This window comes from Fistularia commersonii, chromosome 14 (assembly GCF_037954325.1).
Source record: "Fistularia commersonii isolate RoL2024-O1a breed Wild chromosome 14, RoL_Fcom_v1.0, whole genome shotgun sequence".
Lineage (NCBI taxonomy): Eukaryota > Metazoa > Chordata > Actinopteri > Syngnathiformes > Fistulariidae > Fistularia > Fistularia commersonii.
In genome coordinates, this window is record NC_141297.1 from 10690510 (window position 1) to 10711781 (window position 21272).

At 36.6% G+C, this 21272-nt stretch overlaps 4 protein-coding genes across 5 annotated transcripts in view; 3 read left to right on the forward strand and 1 right to left on the reverse strand.

Annotated features, from left to right (window-relative positions):
- Positions 1–2788, forward strand: part of prkar2aa (protein kinase, cAMP-dependent, regulatory, type II, alpha A) — a 35820-nt gene extending 33032 nt beyond the window's left edge. Inside the window, exon 11 of the mRNA XM_086158966.1 lies at positions 1481–2788. Within this exon, the coding sequence (XP_086015092.1) occupies positions 1481–1605 (125 nt within the window). The 3' untranslated portion in view covers positions 1606–2788. The remainder of the gene's footprint in view (positions 1–1480) is intronic.
- A 219-nt stretch (positions 2789–3007) lies between these two features.
- Positions 3008–6475, forward strand: naa80 (N-alpha-acetyltransferase 80, NatH catalytic subunit). Of its 2 annotated transcripts, none has more exons than XM_086158968.1 (2): positions 3008–3444; positions 5051–6475. In XM_086158968.1, exon 2 carries the CDS (start codon positions 5211–5213, stop codon positions 6036–6038), a length of 828 nt encoding a protein of 275 aa, XP_086015094.1. In that variant the 5' UTR covers positions 3008–3444; positions 5051–5210; the 3' UTR covers positions 6039–6475. The 2 variants fall into 2 exon arrangements, with proteins under 2 accessions (XP_086015094.1, XP_086015093.1); XM_086158967.1 differs by having other exon boundaries at positions 3008–3440.
- Positions 6476–6614: 139 nt separating this feature from the next.
- Positions 6615–10637, reverse strand: LOC147227251 (uncharacterized). Its single transcript, XM_086158969.1, has 4 exons — positions 10267–10637; positions 9123–9266; positions 8668–8880; positions 6615–8503 (listed from the first exon to the last, which is right to left on the reverse strand). The coding sequence occupies exons 2-4, from the start codon at positions 9253–9255 to the stop codon at positions 8367–8369; spliced, it is 483 nt and encodes a 160-aa protein (XP_086015095.1). The 5' UTR covers positions 9256–9266; positions 10267–10637; the 3' UTR covers positions 6615–8366.
- Positions 10638–12279: 1642 nt separating this feature from the next.
- amt (aminomethyltransferase) lies at positions 12280–21105 on the forward strand. Its single transcript, XM_086159488.1, has 9 exons — positions 12280–12552; positions 14960–15127; positions 15298–15378; positions 16832–16963; positions 17048–17126; positions 17812–17957; positions 18982–19162; positions 19521–19676; positions 19841–21105. Exons 1-9 carry the CDS (start codon positions 12412–12414, stop codon positions 20014–20016), a joined length of 1260 nt encoding a protein of 419 aa, XP_086015614.1. The 5' UTR covers positions 12280–12411; the 3' UTR covers positions 20017–21105.
- The last annotated feature ends 167 nt before the right edge of the window (positions 21106–21272 follow it).

Below are 21272 nucleotides of genomic sequence, written 5' to 3' on the forward strand. Positions count from 1 at the left end.
ATGAAAAGCATTTATAACAGAATATTAAAACCACTTCACTCCAAAACTATGGTATTAAATTTGAAGTAATTTAACTGATTAAAGTGGTTTTTCATGAGATATGAAGTGGTATTTTGTGTTTGAGTAATACACAATGGTGTCTGGCTTTTCATGTTGTGTGCTGCTGCTTTGCATGAAATGTTAATTCAAGGACATTCTTTCATGTTTTTTTTTTTTTTTCATGGAGTGCTTCTCTTGTCAAGTTCTAGTGTAAATGAGGAGTCCCTCAGTGTTGAAAACAAACTCCACAATTTGTTACAGCTGGTTGTATTTAGAGGTGATTCCACCTCCTCCCTCACTGCTGCCATGTCTGCAACCATGTGTATTAAATGTATTGCTTTTATTTATGTTCACGGGTTGTTAGATGTGTTGTCACTCCTGCATTTGGTTCTTCCCTGGTTTTGAATTTATAGTGTGCGCACAGCCAATATACTCAGTTATATTCTTTGCATGTAGACTGTTTGGTGGAATAAGAGACCTGCAAAGTTTTGCTTTAATCTGAGAAGAATATCCCTCAGTCATTTTATAGCAGCATATATAACAATGATCCTCTTACCATGAAGTAGTACCCCAGAACAACCAATTTTCACCACTCAATACTCTATTTTTATCCAAAGAAAAGGCTTTACTGCTTTAGCAATAATGTCTTTTTTTGTCTTTTGACCAAAGAAAATTGGAAATGGGTGTTACAGTAATATCATAACACAGAGCTCACGGTACTTAGATTTTCCTTTTCTTTGAAGAACACAGAACTAATTGCCTTACCAAGAACTTAAGATACATCCAGATTACCTGTCCTTCCTTTCCTTCTGGTTTTAACAGCATTGATAATTGACATGTCATTTCTTCCAAGAGTTGTTTCCACAATGTGATGACACATTTGTTTAGAATCCGCTTAGCACTTTTGGTTGCAAATAATAAATATGACTGACTGTTTGCCCCCTAATTGTCATTGCTAATGTGACATGACATATCTCTCAGAGTGAAGTCAGACCTCTTTATTTTCTGACTCCTCTAGAACGGCATCTCTTGCTCAGTGTCTGATTGCAGCCATTTTTCAACCACCAGAATAGATTGATCCTCTATAGGGCAAGGCACAACCAGGACCTGGTTGGGCATCGTTCTTGCTAATTGTGACTGTTTAACGTCTTGTATTTCAAAACAATGTTAATTTATCTACATTGTCCTGCAGATCTAGCTTTACAGTATCCAGAACTACAGACACATAATTGCTTTCTGGTTCAGATTTTGGGTCAGAAGTTTCTGATGGACAAGTGAAGTTCTGTACTATGACGGACAGTTACACAATTTCTGTCTAAAAAGGAATAGTCTTACAAATATCGAGTGCAGAAGAAAATAAAACACTGATAATTGTCGGTATATCATACATAATTACAGTATTTCAATACAGTATGTAACCTGTTTTGTCTCTCTTCTACAGTAATAGATGTGCAGGCATTTGAGCGCCTCCTGGGTTCCTGTAAGGAGATCATGAAGAGGAATATTGCCCACTACGAGGAGCAGCTGGTGGCCCTGTTTGGCTCTAGCATGGACCTGAGAGACTGAGCCTCCCACGCCACCCTCCGTGCCTTTTATTACACACATACATAAACACAGGCGCACACACATACACACAGACCTGATATGTCCTCTCACATCATGCAGACTAATAAGCTTTATCCAGATCATACAAAACTATGGAAAGTTGTATTTTGGTCACCTGCAGGTGTATAAACCAACACGTTCTCACACAAGCTGACACCACTGTAGACACTTAGTCTCTTTACCCTCGTGCACACACTTATCTAGTTCAACGCACTCCCTGACAAGCTCACTTAATTTACAAACACACCTAAATACACACACAGGCAGGTAGCTAAAGACCTGACCATTTTTCCTGAAACCAGTTTCAAGCTCTCAGTATGAATGTCTTTGCTGCAGTTACCTTTCATACAGGTAAAACAGTGAAAGGACGCAAAAGCATATACACTCCATAAATGAGTTTTTAGAGAAACATTGTCATGCACAGGCTTTGCATTCATACAAGCGCTCAAATTTGCCTCTGCCAAGGACACGTCAACACACAGATATACACACACACACTCAAACACAGAGGTACAGATACAGGAGAACACTTTGACACCCACATTTGCAAAAATGGAGACAAAAACTTAATATCTGAAAAGGAAGATGGATCAAAAAATGCAAAAAAAAGAGAAATGTTTAAAAATACAGATACATTTTAGAAACATTTTATGAAGAATAAAACAGAAGCTTTGATAAAATATTATTTAAATAAAAAAAAGTGTTTCCTCTTTGGGAGGCCGGGGTGCTAAACTTTGTGAGCGCGCTCCATTTCTTCCTCTACTGTTGTTGATTGAGTTGAGTTAGTGCTGGTGATTATTGCAGTACCACAGAAGAAGCAGTGAAAACAATAACAACCCCTTGATTTCCGGGCCCTTGTTATTCTACGCCACACTTCATTGTATTGAATTATTAATGTAATGTTATTATATATTCATTTATTTTTTTTGTTTTATTTTGACCAACTCTGATTATTTCACCATCTCTGAAAAAATGTAAAAAAAAAAAAAAATGAAAAAAATTATAATAAAAAACATTAGTGCTTATTTCTCCTTGATTATCCTTGAATGAGTTGTCCTGGATAAAAACTGAAGAAAAAAATCAACAAAACCAAAAACAAAAAAAAGAAAACCGTACAAAAAAATAAAGCAAACATTTTCTTAAAGTCTTGCCTCTTCGTTTGATTCCTTCAGAGTTTCTAATGACGTACCCATTTTTGAAAATAAGTGCAAATGACGTGTTACTTATAGTTATGATAAAACAAAGACTCAACATTGGAAATGCAACAGCTTGAGACTAAATTGTGTGTCAAGTATATCATTTGAGTTTGCTGACAACTGATAAAAATCACTGATTCTGGTGCTTCAACCCCAAGTAAGGATTTTAAGGCAAATCACATCATTCTTAATTTTCTAAACTTTCATGCTAATTCATATTTATATCCCTGAACAGAATCAGCAAGGACTGCAAGTTAAAATTGCATTTTTCTGGATAACAGTACAAGTCCAACAAAGTTTCAATCATTTGTAAAAATTAGTTTCTGCAATTCACCTAAATAATCCCGCCGATTCCGTGCAATGCTACTCCTGTCCACATGGTGGCAGACACTGCGATAGGTGAGTGCGGAGCAATAAAAACACTTACCATAGAACGATCGAGCGACATTTGTACGGTGGTAGACAATTCTTTGGACTTCAGATATCTTATAAAGACCGGATCCTAATAATTTCACGGATGCCGACGACACAAAAAGAAAATTGACCAGCTGCCTATTCATGAACAAGTAACTGACAAGGAGAGACTGCGATGCTAAGCATGTAGGTAAATATTTAATTTTGTTAAGAAACAAAAGTTTTGTACCCTGCCATGACTAAATGCTGAACCATATAACCTATGCTCATTTGGAACAGTAAAGAAGCGAGTCAAGTTCACTGAATAAACTGCTAAAGCTAACGAGCTAGCCGGGAGGCAGCGTCTCCTCTTGCCACATCGAGCTTTACCATAAATGGACGTGGAAGAGAGAAGGGTTTTAAAATAATCTCTTACTCTAAACAGCATGTTATCTGAATCTACTTTAGAATCAGCAATGCATTTTTTGATCATTATTTTTACTAAATTATATTTCGGACTTTTCTCAGCACGTGATTGGTTCAAATTTACTATCTCAAGGACTAGCGCCGTTGAACCTCAGCTTTGTCTATGGACAGATGTGTTTCGTATAATTTTTTTCACTATTTTATTTTATTTCATTATGATTGTATCCGTGCGGGCGTAATTAGTACTAATTCCCTTCTATTAGTATGTCACCAGCGGGAAATCTTTTTTATGTAAAAAATAAAAATATATAAAAGGTCAATATTAAAGTGGTCATGAATGTGTAGTCTACGATTTATGTAATCACCATTTTTAGGATATAATACGTTATTTGATCAAAACAAGTCTAAAAGGGTTTATTTCTGTTCTGAGCAAAAGCTGAGAAAAGCTGATCAAATATTTGCATATGATTAAAAAGATACTTTGTTGCTAAATATTAACAACACCTGTGTATCTGTTTTGACAGCAAATATTATCTTGCAAACTTCCAATTTTTTTTTTTTTTTTTTTTTACTAGAATACAATAAAGTCTGTTGGTATTAACTTTGACAGCGGAAACAGGATAAATGGAGAGGGGAGGTGAGGTGCAGTTTATCTTTAGGCCACTTCTTTACTGATTCTGTTCTACTGTAAAATACATCCTGCTGTCATGCAGGTTAGGTGGTTCATGCAGGATATGGGTGATGCCATATAAAAATAAATGTGTGATGCTCAGTTGCCTTTTTTTTTTTGGGATACCATGCAATTTTTTGGCCAAATGCTTGCAAGTAATTTGACTATTGCTTGCTCTTTTCAAACAGTCCCTGCTTATTTTAAGTGATTTCTTTGTATGTTAAAGACAACCCCAAGTCTGATCATTTAATTTGGTATTCATTTTTATTATTCTGTGTTCTTTGTTGTCCAGACAGGTAGTCATTGCAGTGACAATTATTCCCTCCTTCAGGGAAAGCAGTTTCAGCTAGTTCCTAACAAAATGGCATGAATTAATCCTATCTGAATCCTTTTGGAACTTTGGAGGTTATGGACTCCTGCTATCAATTCTGAATTCATATGTGTTCTGTCCAGTCAGTGTAGGTTTTTTTTAATTTCATTAAACTGTTTGTTTTTCTCTGAAGGACATTGTTTTTTTTTTATGTTTCGTAAATTGATGCATATTAATTTCTTGTTTTTTGGCCCTCAATTAGAATGATTTTTTATCAAGCTTTGTATCTCATATAAATTCACTAACCAATAAATTAGGAACATCAATACTAAAACTCTCTCATATGTGACTTCTCTACCACGTTTCATATCATTAAATGGAGACTGACTAATGAAATCTTGATTGATACAGGTCTGAGGTTGTACATCCCAAACTGAAGACTGAAAATAGACTAAACATTGATCTGCACTCCAAGTCGGCCCCATGCCATTATAGGAAACATGTTGAGAAGGTCTGCGAGACCGTACTGTGCGATAACGCCCCTCACATAGACTTGGCCCCTTCACAGAAGATGTATGTGGTTCCCATCCATCAGCGTCCAGACCTGCTGGTTCCCTGCGCTGACTTGATCAACTCTGAATGGCAGAGAAGTCAAGCTGCCCGTGTTCACTCACTACAGAAATCCTGTCCAGATTTCCCTGTCTGCCTGGTTCTCCTGCGCAATCATGGAGAGACAGAGCAACTGCTCGGTCATGCCCAGCTGTCCCGGGTCGTTGGTCACAGCAGCAGTCTGTTTGTTGGGTCTGTTGTTGTGTCCAAGTTGGAGCGAGGGAAGGGCTATGGCCGGACTCTGATGGACAAGACTGAAAGTTATGCCAAAAGCCGAGGGTTCAAACGCTTGTGCCTGACTACTCATGATAAACAGCACTTCTATGCCCACCTTGGCTATACTCTTTCCACGCCCGTGCAGAGTGCTGGTGCCATGACAGCATTTGTTTCCATGGAGACGCTTTTGAGACTCTCCAAAATGTCAAATGGCAATGTGAGCAACCAGAAACCAATCCAAACAGAAATGGGCACTCAAGTGAAAGAGGAGAACCAGAACTCTGGACCTAAGGGTGGTACTGAGTCACCAGGAAGTTTGTTGCCTCCTCCCGCCATCCCTCCTCCTCCACCACCACCTCTTCCTTCTATTCCTCCTTCTCATCCATATTTTCCTTCATATCCTGTTTCTCCCCTCATCCCACCACCCCCAAGTCTTCCCTCTGCTCCTCCATCTATTCCAACTTCCCCTGCTCAACCCCAAGCTGTAGAATGTCCTGTGGTGCAGACTCTCACTGACACTCCCTACAGAGATGCCAAAGGAGCACCCATCTTTTGGATGCACAAAGACATTTGAAGAAATTCGCAGGAATGTTTTGCACAAACTCATACTGGTCTTTGAAACAACAACTAAAGAAAAAGGTCGGATAGACTAAAACGATGACATACACAGAGATTCAGAAAACAATGACTTTGAAAACTCAGGTGTCACCGTTGTTTACTTCTTAACAGTCATGCTGTACTTAAGCAGATGGATTTAAAGGAAATCTTGTCATTTTTCTGGTTCAAGATCAATTTAACTGCACAAATAATGTTTACTTAACTTCTTTAAAAGCTTGATGAACTGAAAACTGGCATAGTTAGATTAAAAGGTTTTTGTTTGCCTTCTTTTTATTTTCATTGCAAATACTTTTTCCAATAACAGGTAATTAATATTTGAAGTAACCTATTGTTTGTCTCTTTTGACCTCTGCAAAGAGAAAGTAAAACGACAACGGCAATAAACACCCAATGCTCCTCCTCCTGTTATTTGCGATTGCTGAGTTATGTTAAAGATGTGTTGATGGACACGTGTTAATGAACTGCCAGAGAAAATGAGATAAAAATATTTATTGATATATCATTCTTTGATATATGACCCGATCTTGAAATAAAGAGAAGTAATTTAACCTCTTTTCAAGTGTCTAATATAAGGTTCCCAAATAAATGTGCTTTTTGTAGCAATTTGTGTGCATAGACACTGAAGTGCCATTTTACTGTTCAGCTTATAAGTGTTGCCTTATAAGTCATGATATTTGACAATTGTAGTCCAATATCATCTAAAAGAAGTGTGATGTGACCCTTTAACATATATGTAACAAACAGAATGAATGGTATAGGAGTTTTGTGTCTAGTAGTTGAACATTTGAAATGATGATTTTATTATTCAATTATTTTTGATTACACATCTATAAGGTAATTATGATTATATTTTTGTCTGCACATAAGTACCAAACAGCAAATACACTTAAAGAAGCTGAAGAGAATTAACTGATTAAATACTTTGGGACATTTGACCCATATTGAAATGCTCTAAACTTGAAGAGCCCCTAGAAATAGTTTGTTTCACTTGAAGTCTGGGAGACTTTGTGAATGAAAACCCCACTTTTCATGTGATGGATATCAGTTCATTCCCATGGATATCACATCTAATTAAGTGATAGCAGCCACTCAATTTTTTTTTTTATTCAGATAGCAGCTGACATGTGATTAAATTGAATATATAGTCTTAACAATATAGGATATTTGATTGAAGATGAATGATACTTATATGAAAATAATTATACACAAATTTCAAACTGATGAAATGCTCTTCGATTTCTTTTTTATTGGTTGCTCAAAATTATTTTTGGTGTTACAACTTTTTGTTGCATTGATTTACATCAAGTCACACATATTTATTACTACTATTATTATTAGATCATTTGATGTCTTAATACATTTTTTGTTTTAAAGGTTTGTAACAGTAATATCTGTTAGCATGTATGTTTCAATAACACTTTGTATTAAAGGTCTGACCTTTAAAGGTTGGGAATAAGTCCTTAACAATTCTAACACATAATTTAATAGCTCTATAACTCAGAACACCATAGAGTATTTTTCAACCTTCCTAACATTGGTCTTGTTCTGACCTACTTGCCACACAAAAACATATCTAACAGTCACATTAATACCTGCACAATGAGAGACTTAATATATTTCCTATTAATCTTAATATGCCTTTCCCTATAGGGGTAGTAGCTGCCAACTAGTATAGTTACCTTTTACAATTGGTTAGTTAAAAGATAGATATTTATAGACAAAACATTTCTAAATTGAAATAATCCCAACAGCAAATAGCGATTAGCCATTAGTAAGACTATAAAACATGACTCCTTCCTTAATAAAAGTATACCAAACTCATAGTTTAAACAGTTTCTTAATTGTTCATAGAATTTCTCTAAAATATTTATTAAAGTCATATAATGCAACATTAAGCATGTCTTATCTCTTATCAACATATGGTAACAGTGATGAGCATTTTGTATGGCTTTTCTTTGATAACATTATTACAAGGAGTTTAATATAAAGTGTGGTTTTCAATTTAAATGAAAATATACAGTTTTATAATTTACTTAATCATACTGCATTTATAACATCAATATAAAATAAAATGATCCTCAAAAGCACTTTTCTCAAGTTACCAAACAAGGGAATAACAATGTTCTACCAATTCTTTCAGTTACATGGTTCCACTATGTACATTTCTTGAGATATATTTAATGTTAACAGGGTTTGCATGTAAACTTTTCAAGTTTTATGTGCGTGTGCATGCGCTCATGCATGGACCAATTGGTATACTTTTGCATCTATTTTTTTTGTGTGTTTTATGCTGCTCCTCCCATGGCTGTTATATTGTTTCGCAGTGCCTGCAGTTCTTGGATCAGTAGTGACAGATCTGAGGCTGTTATCTCCTTCTCCCTCACAGCTTCAGTCAACATCCGGAATGCACTGTCCTGTTTCACTGCAGGAGGAAAACAGTCAAACACAACTGCCTGTAAACATTGGCATTCTTAGAGCTATAAATTACTTTGCGTTTTTAAATTGCCCAAATAAGATGGCTGATTGCAGAAATTTGACATAAGGGAGTCTAGTGAAAACAAGAATGATATAACAATCATATCTTACCTAAAAAGTAGAAAATGAGTAACACCGTTACCAGAAGCAACGTGATAATTGCACAGCCTAATGCATAGACATGCGATGAACTCAGCATGTCCTGCAGACGGCTCTGCCACTTGCTGCTGCCTGAGCCGCTGCGTTGGTTGACAGCTGCCATTTCAGATGAATAAAGGTTCCCATTTAAAGACGGAGTGTAAGCCGGACGAGGAGGCCTCATACCTGAAATCATACACATCACTTGGGTTGTGGTAAGTGTACCTGCGTTGCTCTGGAACGTGAATGTGCTTCTGTCAGGGGTGTTTGTCTATGTACCCATCTTTTTTTTCAACCAAATGCATTGCATTCAAGTGAAAATACATTTTCTTCTCAAAATGTATGTGTATTCAGTTAGATGTCTGGCTACAGTTAGTCAATATCTGTGTGCATCTTTTTATGACTTAAGATCAAGAATGAGGTTGTACCTTTGTGGCTGTGTTCGGGGTGTGTCCGATGGAGGTCATTGATAGAGTCCACCGAGTGTAGCTCAATCTCGGTAAGGTCTCTGTCACTCACCCTGGAAAATTGAGGGGTGGTCTGTGAAGGAGGTCTTGACATTTTGCCTCCTCCTGAGGGGAACATCCAAATGTACAGAAGCTTAGACTGTTTTTGCAACTATGGTACTCATATTTCCATATTGGTACTCATATGTGTTATATCACCAGTTTATTACAATTTTGCACGTAGAAAACACTTATATACAACACACGCTGCTTTGATCTACAAATTATAATTTTTTTGCTTCTTTTCTCTCAGGTTTACATATCATACTAAAAGAAAAAACAACAGAAATAATCAAAATAACTAAACTCCATTTGCAGTATCTGTTCCAACAGTCACAGCTGTTGTTTAATTCGACACGTAATTGTCTACAGAGCCTCCTTTACTGTTACTAGTAGAAGCTGTGGTTCTTCTTCTATTCCCTGTGCCCTGTGGAGCATGAATTGAATGTTATATAATTGTTTGTTAAAAGCGGTTAAGTCAGCTCTGATTGTTGGATTAATATACCAAATATACTTTTTGTATTTTATTAAGTATTGTATATATGTTTTACCCATTATTGCTTTCATAAGTGGACAGGTAAACATTTTGTCCATCTAAATTAACATTTTAATTTCTCACAATAACTGATAGTTTCCTGGTTACTGAGTTGGAAATCGATCAGACTTCATTAATCTCATAAACATAAATAGTATATGATGAAGGGTGGCAAACAGAGGAATGTTGGGGATCAGCATGGGAATTACAAGATATTCTGTTGTTAACATCAATAAAGCAGTCTTCACATCTATGTGAAGATAATAAAAAAGCCATATGAGCAGCTGATTAATCACAGCTATTATTAGAGCTGGTTGTTGAACCTATACAGACAAAACACAGTTGGAATCTGAATCAAGGGCCGAAAAACAGGAAGGACTCATATCTACAGTCTGTGTGTTTAACTAAATTAATTAATTGATGATTAACTACATAACTGCCTCACTAGCTCATTACCATACTAAAGCCATGTACCACGGACTGTACAGACAGATAAGGTGATATCAACTGAGCCCTGAGCTGATAACTTACCTCTAGTTATTGTGAGCCAGAGTTGTTTTGGATTTCATGTGTGTTTCAATGATCATCTGAACTCCTCACACACAATCACGCAACTAACCATTCATTATCTTGGCTTCGTGAGCAGCAGGAACAAACAATATGTCCGTACAAGTTCATCCAGGAGGCTCACAGGGCCAGAGCCTTGTTGAATTTAAATCAACTAGTAAGAATCACCAAAGCATACAGTTGAGATTTAAAAAAAAAAAAAAAATTCAAAAAGAAACTGACATTTTACTCAAGGTCCCAATCCAAATCAGTGGGTACTTCTCAGCGAAACTGTGTCTCCCTCAGTGTGTCCCCCTCCTGTTGTGTGTATGTGTGTGTGTCTAGGTTCAGATTTAGCCCAGCCAGTTGCTTCATGAGGGAGGTGGAGATAGCTACAGACGTGTATTGAGCACCATTACCCCCCTCTAAATATGCACTTGCCAAATCCTGCAGGCCAAAAATAGCAGGGGGGACTCAGAGGTATTATTAGCCTTTTCTTTGGACAAAGGATGAGTCAGTCATTTGAATGCTGGGCAATGGAGGGGGGCAGGGGTAGACAGAATTTAACAAACATAAACAAATACCATGATGTGTAAAATCTTTATACAAGTCATGTAAGCCCAAAACATATGCATAGACTTTCAGATTTCATATTATCAATCAAATTAAAACAATATTAATTAAGACAATCTGATGTTTTAATAGAATACTTGATTGGTGGATGAATTGATTTGAGCGATAAATGTTGTTGTTTCCTTTTATTGCTAACTGGGATCAATACTCCACTTGACAAAATATTGAATTAATAAAAATATTCCTTGTTAAGGTATCCATCCGCTGAGGCTTTAGATAGAAATTAGATGAAACCAGGTTTATGAAAGCAGGCAGTGGAAAAGGATCCAGCTGCAGTCCAATGTTTTTAATGCAAAGCTGAATGTGATTCCTGATTGAGTCCTGATCTTTGTTATGATTTGTGAGTCTGATTCGGTCATCCTCCAATGAGTTACTAGAGCAGCCATTTTACGATAATCATTCCTGATTCAATCATCCTTGTCACTCCCAGAGAACCTCAACATTTTCATCCCTGCTACCTCAAATTCTCCTTCCTGTCTTTTCCTCAGTGCTGCTGTCTCTAAACCATACAACCATCCCTTTCATCCTGAGTGATACTCTTTTATCACACATCACACGCAATTCTTTTCTTCACCCATTTCAACCTGCTTGCACACATTTCTTCTCTTCTTTTCCCCATCATTGGATCAATAAAGTCTATCTTATCTTATCTTATCTTATCTTATCTTATCTTATCTTATCTTATCAAAACCTTCTTGTTTACAATGGTGATGAACAGGCTGACAGATGAGGTTAGACAGGAATCTCCATGGACCATGATGTTTGCAGATGACATTGTGATTGGCAGTGAGAGCAGAGAACAGGTTGAGGAAAATCTAGAGAGGTGGAGGTATGCACTGGAAAGGAGAGGAATGAAAGTTAGTCGCTGCAAGATAGAGTTTATGTGTGTGAATGAGAGGAACTCGGATAGAACGGTGAGGCTACAGGGTGTGGAGATCAAGAAGTTGGAGGATTTCAGGTACTTGGGGTCAACAGTCTAGAGCAACGGAGAGTGTGGAAAAGAGGTAAAGAGACGAGTTCAAGTTTTATTTTATTACTAAGTTAACTTTTTCTTTTTTTCATTACTTATTTTCCTCATTTTTAAACTTACTGCTATAGAGCGCTTTTAGGGCTAGACAAATTCATTCGGTGAATAAAGTGATTCTGATTCTTCCCATAATATTTAGACTTGGTTAATCAATTAACCAACTTTGTTTATAAAGCAGTTTAAATGAAAAAATAAAACGCAACCTCATACAAAACAAGAGATGTTAACAATGTAAAATAAGTATGATCCGACGTGTCACTGAAGAAACCAAAGTCTCAATGAACTCCCGCAGAGCAATCGGAGAGATACTACACTTCCCACCGGCCTTTGCTCTCGCTCTCGTGTTTTTGCCAAGAAAGCAGTTATTCCAGAGTGTGGAGTTCAGACAGTTTAGCACCACAGCGGAAGTGCTAACTTTCTCCTGGGAACACCGAGTGAGTTTGAGACTTCTGCGTGCTTTAGAGGGGACGATGTGGGCTCGGTTGTTGACTGGAGCCGGAGCCGGAGCCGGAGGATCGGCGCTGGGTCTCCGGGCTACCAGGGATGGTTTGCTTCGAGTTGCTGGACGTACAGGGAGGAAACAGCAGCAGAGACTTGCTGCAAGTGGAGAGGTGAGTGGATTGTAGTGCCAATGCATCCAGAGCAGTGTTCCCAATCTGTTTTATATTATTTCAAGACGTTCATTTGAAATCTACAAAAAGCAAATTGAATAGCCGTTTTCATACCCCACTCGGATAGCAGATGAATTATCACCAGAGTTGTAAGCTTTACAAGTGAATTGAATTCATATATTGCTATTAATTTGATTAATAAGCAATTTGCAATGTTTATATAGTTTACTGTTAGCACACTCATGTTGCTGATTATCAGATACATATTTTCCTGTTCAGATATTTACAGCAGAGTTATAAGTGTGATTTTCACACCCATTTCCCCGGGTGTGAGTTTCTCCGCTTCTGATTGGTCAGTTCATTGCCATGCGGTTAGTAACAAGGAAGTAAGGGTTATTGTTGTGTATCTGTGGATACTAAAGACTGCTGAAGAAATCCGTCTCTCTCCAGCTGTCAACTTAATAGTTGTCCAACAACCGCACCACAACTACAACCATTGAAGTGATATGTTCCAGAAGTATTAATGTTACTAATTATTAGATTAAATGTGGTGTTCATCCCAGGAGATCCCGTCATGAATTTTGAGAAAGAAAAGGAGCTAAACATCAAAAAAGGTAAAATTATCTATAAACATACATGCAAGACATCAGATGTGCAGTGAGTTCATGCAGACGTAATGCACATCTGTGCAAGGAGACCTTCATTTCCTGCCTCTCTCCACTGAGCTGGAATGGGTCATTCTATCAAAAGCACGAGTGACTGATTTAAGTTTCATGTGAGGCTTCTCAGAGGGATTACAATTCTGTGTCTGTCTAAATGCACGCACTGTATTACATTTTACGGAAAAAATAACAAAACTACTAACATAAAGCTATTATGCTGGGAATTCTCTGGGTTTTATTGAACCTGGGGAAAGAGACAGAAAAGCTGAAGTTCTCCATCAAGTAGTTGGGTATAGTCTGTTCTACACAATTATTTCTCTATTCATTCAGGATAATAACTAACTTTCAAACAGCATTTGAACCTTACATAAAGTACAGAGTCGCTCTTTCCCATAATGCACTCCTGCTGCACTGATAAGCCCCCATCTTGGCGGGTTCAAAGGTTAGGGCAGAATGAATCTAACAATGAAGCAAACACAATCTCAATGTAAAGATAATGCTTGACGAAAGCAACAGTTAACTGTGCTGGATAATGAACTCAAATATTCTTTATGAGTATTTGCAAAATGTCAATTTTGGAGGGTGTACAATAGAACGATCTCTGGCATTGCAAACATTTTGAAGCCAGTCTTGGTCTACTATTCAGCTATCATTGGTTTGATGAGGAAACTTGAAGTACAATGCATCCTGGCAAGCAGTTAGTGAAATGAAAAGTTCTTACACATCCATTTATTCTTTGGTAAATTTAACATGTTTTGGCTAAAACAATCATTGACATGACATATTGTTCATTTCAGAATTTTAGAGGATTTATTGCATGCCTGAAGAGGATCTTAACATGAGCTATTCAACTCAGAAAAAATAACATGGTAGTTCTATTTTACACAATTTTTTTTCCAGTATAGATATAAACCCAAATGTTTACAATATATTTATGTCATTAAATTTGTGTGTTTAGTAGAATGAGAGGTTTTAGAGGGAACTATTTACTATTTTGGTATTTTTGTTGAGACTTTCTCAGTTATTTTCTGAATATTTCTTGATCTTAGATAATTACTTGCAAAACAAATTTCAGAAGTTAAAAAGTAGCTTGATTATGATTCTTGATGTTCCTTTTAATGGACAGTTATTGCTATTTTTTTGTATCCTTTTTTCTGGAATGTACTAGATGGTAACCATCAAGATATAAAAAAATTGTAGTAATTTTTTGGGTATAAAAATCAATATTACCACCTTTCAAAAGTCTATATATTTAAATAAAATCATCCACCGCAAAGTGTGATTATAAGTGCTTAAAATTGGGCGTTGACGTTGATTCATTTAGCAATCCTGGAGTTCACCTCAATTCAAACTGCTGCATGTCTGAATACACCACTTGATGTCAGCAAAGGCTAGATTTTCAGACCGTTGAAGTACTCCAAAAAGAGGAAGGCTATGCTTACATAACATTAATGTTCTTGGATTGGGATTATGTCATCAAAGATGAAAAAATTCAGATACCCTAAAGTTGGGTTGATTTATGTGGCAATCTTCATCTGACCATTGTAACTTCATTCAGAACACAGTGTCTTTTTATATCACTTCGATATTGTAGTCTATGATTGTTGCGATATTTTATTCTATTCAACAGTTGCTATAAGATGAACTAAATTCTTCATCTTGAAAAACACATGCTCCTTTTTTATTCTTAGCCAAGGGTTTTTATTTATTTATTTAATTTATCTTTTTATTTCAATCCTTCTCAGGGTGCCTTGAGAAGGACGACATTGTATGACTTCCACCAGGAGCACGGGGGAAAGATGGTGGAGTTTGCAGGCTGGAGTATGCCTGTCCAGTACAAAGACAGTCACATTGCCTCACACATGCACACAAGAGAGCACTGCTCCATCTTTGATGTCAGTCACATGCTCCAGGTAAGAACATCACACATGCACACACCTCATGGTCAAAGTCATACCTGGACTTGCAGAGATAAGCAGATTAACATATATGTAAGTGATATCACATTGTAGAACTATATTTGAACGGAAGACACAACATAAGAAACTCATGTCTAACTAAATTTTGATTTTGCCTCCATCAGACCAAAGTTCATGGAAGAGACAGAGTGAAATTTATGGAGTCTCTGGTGGTTGCAGATATCGCTGAACTTAAGGACAACCAGGTGGGTGAAGGATTATTTCAACATTTTCATAGAAACCTTTTAGAAACCTGGCTATCAAATGTCGGTTAAATGTTACCTCTTGATCACTTTTATCCCTGTCCATAATAAAACTCTGGCTTTTGGATTGTTCTTAACCATACCAGGGTACGTCCTCTACTTTCTCACTCCTTGTCATGTATACTACTGGTAGTTATTGTAGTGCTTCAACTGGTCTTCAGGGCCCCCACTTTTCCTTTTCTGGAAATTGAACTGACTTCTGTTTATTATAGATTACCAAACTCAAATTCAGTTGTAAACAATTCCTGAATTTCATTGACCTTAAACAGAAATTACATTCTGCTGCATTTAAACAATTTAATTTGTCCTCATCAGTTTAGCTAACACTACTACAACTGTTAGTGCCACTTCTGCTACTACTATTGCATCTTTTGGTTTATTTTAATCAAGTATTGTGTTTTCTTTTTCAAGGGTAATTCCTCAGCTAGCAAGGGTGTTTAATTTAGTCATTGTGGTTTGGTCAGCAAAGTGGTTCAAGCCATGTATTTGCTCATAAAATCACTCCCTATTCTCAACATGCCGATGCATGAGTCCCAACATCTGTTTTGATATCTTATTGTGTTGTTATGTATTTGATAAATTTGGACTGACGTAGGCTGCTGATTTCTTCATCCTGACCAACATTCTGAATTTTCATTGCAAATGACCATTATGTGGTTTCATCAAAAAGCATATGTTTGTTTTTAAAATATGAGCATGTTTGTATGTTTTTTATGTTTGTAAGTATGTTTCATTTCCAAACCATGTTATATGTTGTTAAATTTAATCACATATTCTTCAGGATTTTTATGTCTACAATTTCTCTAATAACATATGACAGTTATTGTTTCGTATTTAGCTGAATTTTTTTAAAGGTCTAATTTTCTACACTTTTTAAACATGAAAACACTGATACATTCACAAATTGTCATTCAATCATTATCTATTCAACTTCTCATGCATATAGGGGTGCCGGGGGGCTGGAGCAAATCTAAGATGATACTGGGTGAAAGGAGCAGTTTAACCTTCCTGGGTCAACAGTCAATCACAAAGTCAAATATCAGCATATATCACAATTCAGTCACATTCAATATAATAAACAATTTGGGGTCATTAACCTAATGAAAGTTTTTGTTGTGTTGGAGGGGGCAAGAGAACCTACAGGGAAAGCAAACCACATGAAAGGGCCAGGTTGTTGGCGTTGACCCTTCTCACAGTGGCAATGGTTGTTATTACAACTCTGACCACGATTCACCATTTTTTCAAATTAAATAATAAGCTCAGTTAGTTTGTTCTAAGACCGTGTGACTGAAGCCATCGTGAAAGATGGCATAATCACATGGCGGCTAAAAATTCTGGTGCAAAGCACCAAAAAGCTTGATCATAAAGCACTACCCTTTCCTCTCCTCTCCTTTAGGGCACATTGACCCTCTTCACCAATGAAAAAGGAGGCATCATTGATGATCTCATAGTAACAAAGACAGACCAGAGCTACCTCTATGTGGTTTCCAATGCTGGCTGTGCAGACAAGGACTCAGCTCACATGAAGGTGACTACAGAGGGCGTGTTGACAGAGTGAGGGTCAGGTTGATGGCAAGTGCTTGATATGTATTTGTGTTTTTATTTCTTGTAGGCCAGACAGGCAGAGTTCAAGGCAGCAGGCTTTGATGTGGACCTGGAGTTTCTGGATGAAGCACTGATTGCTCTGCAAGGTAAGATACTATTCTGAGATACAAGCGCTTGTTCAGTTTGGTCTAGAAATAAATACCTTGGGCATGGTCTTCTATATTGCACTATCAACATATTTTTATTTACAGTTTGTGAAAAATAAAAAAAATGCTGTGTGTTGATTATAATTGTCATTTTAAAAGGCTCATAGTCATTTTGTACATATTAGTCAGAGATAGAGCTGCTGCCGCTGCTAAATAAAACTTAAGCGCATCAATATAACTTTGATCTATAAAGATTATGTACATTATGTACAGACTAAACTCTACAGACATTTTTCTTTATTTGGGTTATTTTCTTTCAACTCTTCAATGCCTTTTGGACATATTTTGGAAATCTCAGCCCCCCCAAAAAAATGTATACAAACTGCGAATTGAAGAAAACACATTATTCTCCAACACGACATGACCTGTTTCAAAACTATCTTTAGATTTGTGCTCAGTCAGGTAAGCCCAGAAAATGGTAATTTCCCACTGTGGACATAAGTGGGTTTTCCATCAACTCCTTTCTGTTTTTCTTTTCCTCTGATACATCTTTGCCTCACTGTCTCATCTTGCTTTTACTGCCTCTTTTCCCTCCTTTATATCAATACACTTTGGCGTATCTGACCATCTGTGACAGACACCCACATTGTTGCATTTGAACAATTTATATATGATGTATCGTCAGGTCCAGCCATGTCCCGGGTACTCCAAGAAGGGCTAACAGATGATCTTAGTAAACTGACCTTCATGACCTCCACTCTGGCTTCTGTGTTTGGGATCCCTGGTTGCAGGGTCACTCGCTGTGGATATACTGGAGAGGATGGGGTTGAGGTAAACATTTATGTCTGTCCTATATCTTATTACATCAAGCTATAATTTTACTAGTAGCATCTCATTGCTGTAATTGTGAATGTTGAAGGATATTTTCATTCTTCAATGGCTTCAAAATATATTTTAAACGCCCTTTACAGTTTTACACAAAATATGCCTTCTATTCGAGCATTGTACAAGTTGTCAGAATGGAGATATACAACAGCAGCTTCCATGCCTTCATTTATTTTACTGTGTCTGTGTGATGAAGGCATTCCTAAAGAAGACAGCCTTGCGGTCAGTTACTGTTTTCTGACATTACAAAAATTAAGATATCTAAATCAATCAAATTCATCCTGCACTGTTTATTCATCCAATTTTGGGAAAAAGTGAAAACAATGCTATTGTCAATATTTTTAGAATAATTATGGGATACTGGTAACAATAAATGACAAAAGGATATCTTCATTTGCGGACATACCAGTGGCCGAAAGAAACAAGAATAAACCCCATTAAAGAAAGAATATGCGGTATGTAAAAGGCGATACAACTTGAGTGGGAGTTGGTATATTAAAAGAGGGAAATATGTTAAATAAGACTAAGAATAATAAAATGTTATATAAGTATAGAAGATATCTGTGAGCAAAATGTTCTGGTTTAATGTATACCGGGTAAATATAAGTAGACCACTGAAGTATAATATTGCTGCTAGTGCTGTTACTAATAAAGTCTGATTTCAGCAGAAAGTGGCATTACGCTGCCAGTATGTCAGTCACAAGGAGGGATTGTTTGTATCTGCTGCTCCCTTAGTTGCTTTTTTATGTCAACTATTCAATTTATTTACCTGTCCTTCAAACCAACCTGACACTGTCTTTATATACTACAAATATCTAAGAGGCTCAGTTTGATTTATAATAAAATAAACTATCATTACTTGTCTATTACTGATAAATAATAATTTTTTTTCGGTTTCCTAAGCAAGTAAAAATCTGCAATTTAGAGGTGTGGAATACAGAGCAGACTCATCTGTGTTTTTTTTCTGTAGATCTCTGTTCCTCAATCTAGAGTGGTGGAGTTGACAGAGAAATTGCTGGCAAACAGTGAGGTGAAGCTGGCTGGTTTGGGTGCCAGGGACAGTCTGCGACTGGAGGCGGGGCTTTGTCTCTATGGCAACGATATAGACGAGACCACCACGCCTGTGGAAGCCACTTTAGTCTGGACAATAGGTGATGCTTTAATTAAATCAAATGACAACATTTATTTTCTTAAATCCAATTTATGTTCGGAGACTACCAAACTACTGGTTTAGTTAATTTCTTGGATTTCAGTTGTGACTAAAACAAACCCTGATTTATTAAGAAATATAAAAAAGGGATAACTAATTACCAAGACAATTTTAACAGGACCAACAGGATAAAGAAAAAATTGTTTTAAGCTTTTCTTTGTTTAGTTTTTGATAGAAGTTTATCTTACGCTTCATCTTAAGATGTACCCCAACTCTAGAGACTGCAAAAAGTCCAGAGAACTTGAACCTGGAATTATCATCTTGAGGTGCTGATCCCCATCTTTTGTCTTTTTATGCAGGAAAGCGTCGGCGCCAGACCAAGGGTTTCCCAGGTGCTGATATCATCATACCTCAAATTAAAGCCAAGACAGCCAAGAAGAGAGTTGGTCTCCTGTCGGTTGGCCCCCCTGTCAGACAACACACTCCTATACTCAGCCCTGATGGAAAGGTCATAGGTCAGAAAGTTTGAAATACCTGACAAATAAATAGATATAAGGATACAGACTTCATATTTCTCCACAGCTTTTATTTACTTCTGTCTGGATTGTATTGTACTCATACAAGACAGGCTGTTTTAATTTTTATCTGATAAAACAAATGTCTTTCTCTTTTTATTAAGGTGAGGTGACAAGTGGCTGTCCATCCCCCTGTCTGAAAAAGAACATAGCAATGGGCTATGTGGATGCTGCATTTGCTAAGATGGGAACAGCGATTCAGGTGGAGGTCAGGAAGAAAGCAGTACCTGCCACTGTCAGCAAGATGCCATTTGTTCCCACAAACTACTTTTCAGGATAGGAAAAGCAAGATACCTTCTCTTGGCCACATACATACACACACACACAGTGTCCATTGCGATCCACCTCAGATCACTTATCAAAGACTGGCTCAGAGGACATTTCTATTTACCAACATGTGTTTTAAATTCGGGCAGGACATCAAGTGAATACATATTTCTTGTAGAACACTGAATGTCATGTTACAGTGAGTCAGTACATTTTCCTATGTTTCCTACACATTTCACCTGTGAATGGTAAAAAAAATTATATATAAGATGAAAAAAATGAAAAATATTACAAGCAGTATTGTTGAGTTAGAGAATGTTTGCAAGACATGGTTTTCTTTTTTTGTTCCTTTTTATAAATTGATGTGAAGCTAATCTAAATAAAAATAACACGTCTTGTATTAAAAATAGCCAATTCCTACTGGACTTTATAAGAATGCTCTAACAGCAAGGTACTGTAAAACTACTTAAATCGAGTACTTATTGTACTTTTTGTAATCGCACATTTTTTCTTAAAGGATATGATTTGACTGTCACACATGAACCAAAACAATACGACACCAAATGGTTTGTTTTTCTCTATTGTTTCATATACCACAGTGGCGTTTTTCTATCACCAATGGGACTGAGACAGGACTAACTGGGCCAGCACATTGTGCTTCAGACAAAAAGTCCAACCTAGAATGTCCTAATTTTATCACAAATACAGCAGTTTGTGGAATTGGCCGTTCTATGGTAATTTGAGGATGCACTCATCAAGCTCTTGTTTAAAAGGATTCAGAGTGATAAAGTGTTGATGGTCCATGTAAATTTTGACCAGATTTTTTTTTTCATGGTTTGAAAGACAAACTTGAAACATATAATTGGTGTATGTATGTTTCTTCAATCGGACTTCTAATATATTCATTAAGTTTTACTGTGAACTTATAGATTAACTTCTTAGTGAATGTAAAAGTTTTACTACTGATTTTCAGCTGATGCTATTTGTTTAGATTGTGCCCTGTTTGAGTGTAAATTATAAAATTTAATTTAGTATATTTAGTGTAACATTTTTAAATGTTCAATTACAAAATATATTCTTAATAAAGACCATTTCCTTTTCATATGACTGACTCTTACTATTCAATCTAACATGCACTTATCTGCAATGTTGAAAGTGGATATCTGACTTATTTGAATTTTCCCGTATTGCTTTGGAATTTGGGCAATTCTGCAACATTTGGACAAATGAAGGATTATCTGATATGCAGGCAATATTTATGTCCTATTC